This window comes from Telopea speciosissima, chromosome 2, assembly GCF_018873765.1.
Source record: "Telopea speciosissima isolate NSW1024214 ecotype Mountain lineage chromosome 2, Tspe_v1, whole genome shotgun sequence".
Taxonomy (NCBI): domain Eukaryota; kingdom Viridiplantae; phylum Streptophyta; class Magnoliopsida; order Proteales; family Proteaceae; genus Telopea; species Telopea speciosissima.
The window spans coordinates 4,497,347-4,503,520 of NC_057917.1; the positions used below are offsets into that span (position 1 = coordinate 4,497,347).

The following is a 6,174-nucleotide window of genomic DNA, read 5'->3' on the forward strand; positions in this document are numbered from 1 at the left end:
AAAAGAGTAAGTAATAATTTCTTACCCTGACAAAATTCTCAAGGTTTCTGATAAGGAAACCATGGTAAGCCGGCAATGAATAGTCCATCCTCCTTGTGGGTGTATCATAGTAGTTAAACAACATGTCGTTGGTTGCAGGTCAACTGTGAATATGGCGTTCTGGATGATCTTATTTGCGTGTCATTGCCTACTGTAGCCTGGACTGATCTGAGCTAAGCATCTCTGAAAAATCAACCAATTGAGTTGACATGTACATTGTCATAGTTGGCAAGGCTGTCAACATTTTTGCAGGTATTGTCAAGTCAACAAATATTTTGGAAGCTGACGTATAGGGGATCCTTCATGGGTGGAATGTATACAAAAAACAAAACTGCTCCATTAACTCTTCTCTAGTGAAAATTTTAAAATCCCATGGCACTCTTCTCTGTAAACCGTTTGTGTAAACCGGTTAATATATACATGTAAGATAAGTCATTCATTATTAAAATAATAATAATCAATTAAATCAATGTTAAGTTTACATTTACTTGAATTAAAAATTAAAACTTGTAAACAATTATTATAACCTTACAAGTATTGAAGATATAAAAATAATCAATTCAATTCAATGTTTTTTTTTTTTTTTTTTTTTTTTTTTTTTTTTTGTGGTTAAAAAATCATGCATATAAAAGAGAATTAGGATATACAAAAAGACAAGGAAATCTAGAAAACAAAAAACAGGAACTGCAAGGTCCAATCACCTCCTACGGCAAGACCCTCAATGTTAACTTTACATATATTTCAAAAAAATAAAAAAATAGTTTCAATAATAAAAAAAAAGTGTTTAACCATTTAAAACCGTAAACCGTTGAAATCGAAACCATTTAAAACCAAAATCGTTTAAACTGAAACCATTGCTCTATGCTACAATTGCGGCACTTCAAAAGGCGTGATTAGAGATGAGAGAGGAGGAAAGGTTAAGGTTAATCGAGTGAGTATGTTGGAAAATAACTCAACGAATCACAACTGTCTGAGCAATGTAGTCCTATATATATATATATATATATATATATATATATATATATATATATATATATATATATAATTAAGAATTAGAACAGTGTAAATAATCAAGCAGTACATGGTGGTCGTGAGTGTTGGTTGACCAATAAGTACTGGTACGTATTCTCAATTGATTGACCATGGAGAAAGGACGTGCCATTTCTATCGCCTTATTCTTCTTCACTCTAGTTACTGTCTCCTATTTCTCTGATCTTCTTGTAGTAGTAGTAGTGGCTTCTTCTCAAATTAATCCTAAGAATTACAATATTACTGCTCTCTTTGTTTTCGGAGATTCAACTTTAGACCCAGGGAATAATGACAAATTGACCACCTCACTCCGAGGTGATCATCCACCATACGGCCGTGACTTCAAAGGTGGTATCGCTACCGGCCGTTTCACAAATGGGAAACTCGTTACGGACATGATTGTTTCGAGTCTAGGGATTAAGGATTCTGTGCCAGCCTACCTTGATCCCAACATCACCAACCACGACTTGCTCACCGGTGTCAGTTTTGCCTCTGCTGGTACCGGATTGGACGACATGACTGCTAACTTAGGAAATGTAATACACATGTCAACTCAATTGGTTGATTTCCAAAAATGCATAGCTCGAATCCAGGCTACAGTAGGCAATGCCACTGCAGCTAATATAATCCAGAATGCCATATTCACAGTTGGTGCTTCAACCAATGATATGTTGTTTAACTATTACGATATACCCACAAGGAGGGCGGAGTATTCGTTGTCGGGTTACCAGGATTTCCTTCTCAGAAATCTTGAGACTTTTGTCAAGGTATGTATATAAGATTTTTTTTTGGGATGAATGAAAAATATATTAAAGAATTGAGCACACAGAATCTTTAGCTTCTTATTTCATTAATATTGTTATGTAAATTAATTACAGGGTCTTTATAGAAATGGAGCAAGAAAGATTACGATAACGGGTCTTCCACCGGTTGGTTGTTTGCCGATTCAAGTGACTGTGGGTACCGTCACACTAGGTCCTAACATACTACAACATAAGTGTGTAGATGAACAAAATGTGGATTCGCAGTCCTACAATGCCAAGCTTCAAGGTTATATCACAAGGTGGGAAGCTACACTCCCTGGTGCCAAACTTGCTTATGCGGACATCTACACTCCCTTGACGGACATGATTCTCTATCCCAAGAAATATGGTATTTACACAATTGTGGTTTAATTATTCTTATTTGATAGCTTTATAGGCTTATGATGTATGTGTTCAGCCTTATTGATAAATTGGAATTGGTTCTATTAATTAGGTTTTGAGCATACCATACAAGGGTGTTGTGGGACCGGATACATAGAGATTGCTGGTCTATGCAACAGTGTGACGCCAGTGTGCTCAGACTCTTCCAAGTATATTTTCTTTGATGCCATTCACCCAACACAAGCAGCTTACCAGAATATTGCCAATGCCATTCTGCAAAATGTGATTCCTCATCTAGTTAATTAGATTACAATTTCACAGGAATATTTATTCTCCCCATGTATTTACATAACCATCCCAATATATATATATATATATATTAATGTGATGTGATTACCCATGGGAAGCCCTTATGTATTGCCATTCTTGTGCTCAATATTATTTATACATCTAACGACATATATAGCTATAAAGAAAGGTTTTCATGTGATGTAATGGTAAGCCCTATGTGCCAATCTTGAAGCTTGTGATCAAAATTTTACTTATTGTGAATATACTTATATGTGTTTTGGATTCATTTGGGCTTGCTTGGATTGATCATTACGATTTGTAAATCCTTGTATAATCTAAGGTTAATTTGGTCTGGCCAGCATCGAAACCTGACCCACATTGTAGTTGAAATTTGATGCTTAAATCACATCACCCTTCTATGTGACACAATTAGGTACACATAGCAATGTTCAAAATCCAGGTATCGGACTCGGTATCAGTCATTGTCAAAACCTTTCCGGACCGCGATCGGATCAGTACAAATTGGTCAGGATTGGTCAAAAAACCCCCCAAAATCCGTTTTTATGGATTGGGTCATGTCTCGGTCAGATCAAATCAGTCAATATCGGTTGGTATCGGTCAAGATAATATTTTAAAAAAAAAACCTTAAAAACTTTGAAAAAAAATAAAAAATATTCAGTCGGATGGGTCAAGGATCGGATTGGCTAATCCAACCGAGTTGACTGATCCAAGGAACGATCCAGTCAAACCTTGTTGTATCAGTCTAATTTTGGGATCGGCCTCAACCGATACCGATCCAATCCGGTCGATATCAGCCAATCCGATCCGAGATTCAAAACCATGGCACAACAACTAGTTAAAGTTTTTTTATTTTTTTTGATAAAAAAGAAAAAGGATTATATTAACTAAAAAGATTGCAAATTAGTACAATGTTCATAAATACAAGGTAAATCCTCTTTAGTAGCTAGGCTAGCCCTAAATTTTAGCCAGGCTAGTAAATGATCGTTCGATATAGAACGAAATGTGTTATCCTTAGACTTGACCGAGATCTGCAAAAAATAGATTAAGAGTTCATAAGGCCATGGAGATTGGGATGGAGTTGGATGAAGTCTAGGCAGCATTTTGTTGGAGCACCAAACTTCTTGCAGCTTCAAACTTCTCTTGGATGCAAAATTTAACCCGGTAGTTATCCCAACTAGCTCTAGTTCCAAAACATGATGGTTCTTAATCAAACCTGTAGTGAGCAAAATGAATTGGCCATCTAACAAAATGCCAAAAGCTCATCCAGAAAAATCTAGGTCTCTGGAATCAAACTCTGCGCATAACAAAACAAGAAATTCTGAAATAGGTAAATCAGGCATGGAAGATTCAAGCAAGTCCTTCTCATTAGAGTTATTTACAATCAGGGATGAAATTGGGGTGGGGGAAATATTGAGATCCTGCAACCAGATTGCTACCCTTCTCAAAAGCATGAGAGGATTAGGCTTAATTGACTTAAAACAAACATTGTTTCTAGTGTCCCAAAGAAAATAACAAGTGGTAAGGAAAACAGAAAAAAACCAATTGAGCGTGGTTTTATCAAGCCTTCGAGTCAATAGAGTAGATATGAAGAAATGTTTCATAGAGGGTGGGTAAGAAACTCGGTTTTCAGACCCAAAGGACCAGGTGTCCAGATATGTTTAACCCAATCATTGGGAAGAAGATATGCCAGAGGGTCTCATTACAAGTGCCACAGAGGGCACAAGTGGGATCGATCTGAATCCATTTTGAAACAATATCCTTAACTGGAAGCCTTGCATTTAATACACGCCAGAAAAACATTTTAAACTTAGGATGCAATTTGAGTTTCTAAAAAAAATTCCACCAAGTAAAAATAGAGAAATCACGACTAGGGGAGTGAGAGTGAAAAAATTAACCACACACTAAGTGCTAAAATGGGCATCCTTAGCTTAAGTGCACCACTAGCTATCACTAGAATCAGATATGGGAATATTGGTAATATTCGAGACTAAAGACGAGGCAGACGCTCTAAGCTAGTTGGTTTTCCAAGTGAGATTATTTATAAACAAGCAAACTTTTTCGGGAAAGGTTCTTTGGGAAGAGTTTGGGTGGATTGTAGATCTAGGAATGGAAGGGATCCAAGGGTCAGTCCAAAAGAAAGTCTCTTGACCATTACCAATCCTTTTGAAGCTAAAGGATCTTAAAGGACTGATAATTTTTGTAATATTGTTCCTAGATCCATGATCTTTCTTTTAAGGCGGTTCTGAGATAAAAAAGGGAGGAGTTGGGAAAATAAAGGGCTTTAAGAGTCCTTTCCCACAGGGCATTGCCTTCAGTTAGTAATCTCCAGCCCAATTTTAGGAGAAGAGCCTCATTTTGAACTCTAGCTTTCCTAAATCCTAGACTGCCTTCAGAAATGGGATGACTAATTTTCTTCCCCGAAACAAGAGAATTTTTTCCTTTCTCCTTCAGAACCCCCGTTCCAAAAATTATGACAAATGCAATCAATTTTCCTACATATGTTTTGGGGGAAATAGAAACAATATATGAGATATGCAGGTAAAGGTCACAACACTGATTTGATTAAAACACTGCACCCTGCAAAAGAAAGAAAGTTAGATTTCCAAGAAGACAATCTATTATTAATCCTATCAACCAGAGGGGTTAAACTTTTACCTTTAGATCTGTGGGGAAACAATTTAAGAAATGTCAAGGATGAAGCAAAGACGGGATTTTTGTGCCAGAGCGACATTCTTGCTAACATGTATTTCACTTTTAGAGAGATTTATCTTTTGGCCTGAAAGATCAGAAAACAAATCAAGGATGGCCTTAATTGTTAAAAGGTCCTTAGGCACAGCTCTACGAAAAATGAAAATGTCGTCAGCAAACAATAAGTGAGAAATCTCAAGAACAGTTCTAGCCACTTTGATTCCCTGGAAGAGGTTCAGTTCCCTGTATACAGACATTAATCGAGACAACACCTCCATGCCTGAGGTAAACAGGTAGGGACTAAGAGGACAACTCTATCTAATACCCCTAGAGCCCTTGAAAAAACCAAAGGGACTCCCCTCAAGTTTGATGGAGAAGGAAGGGGAGGAAACCAAAGCAAGAAGTAGTTCGCACCAACGATTTCCAAAGCCAAGGAACTTAAAGATAAAAGAGAGGAAAGACCATTCGATCCTATCATAGGCGTTAGACATATCGATTTTGATGGCAACATATCCGAGCTTGCCTTTCTTGTAGTTAAGAAAGTGAAAATTTCTTGTGCAATGACAATGTAATCAGAAATTTGACGACCTGCCACAAAAGCAACCTGGCATGGGGAGATGAACAAGGGGAGAAAAAACTTTAATTTGTTGGCAATAATTTTTTGCAATTATCTTATAACTCACAGTACACAGACTAATAGGTCTAAAATCCCCAAGCTTGGAAGCAGAATCAAATTTTGGAATGAGACAAATTAGAGTGTGATTGATTCCCTCATGTTAATTAAGGGAGGAAAAACAATTATTGATAAAAATTTGTAAATCATCTTGTAAGAACCATGGATTCCAAAAAATCCAAATTCCCCCGACAAGGGGTTGGTTCTTTCTCTTTATTTTTACTTTTTTACCCTCCTTTTCATTTGGATGCCATGTGGCACATCCTTATGGACTTGGCACCAATGGGC

At 36.9% G+C, this 6,174-nt stretch overlaps 1 protein-coding gene across 1 annotated transcript; it reads left to right on the top strand.

The window, feature by feature from the left end:
• The first annotated feature begins 1,181 nt into the window (after nucleotides 1-1,181).
• On the top strand, nucleotides 1,182-1,847 carry LOC122649584 (GDSL esterase/lipase At2g31550-like). The gene has a single exon (XM_043842789.1). It carries the CDS (start codon nucleotides 1,182-1,184, stop codon nucleotides 1,845-1,847), a length of 666 nt encoding a protein of 221 aa, XP_043698724.1.
• The last annotated feature ends 4,327 nt before the right edge of the window (nucleotides 1,848-6,174 follow it).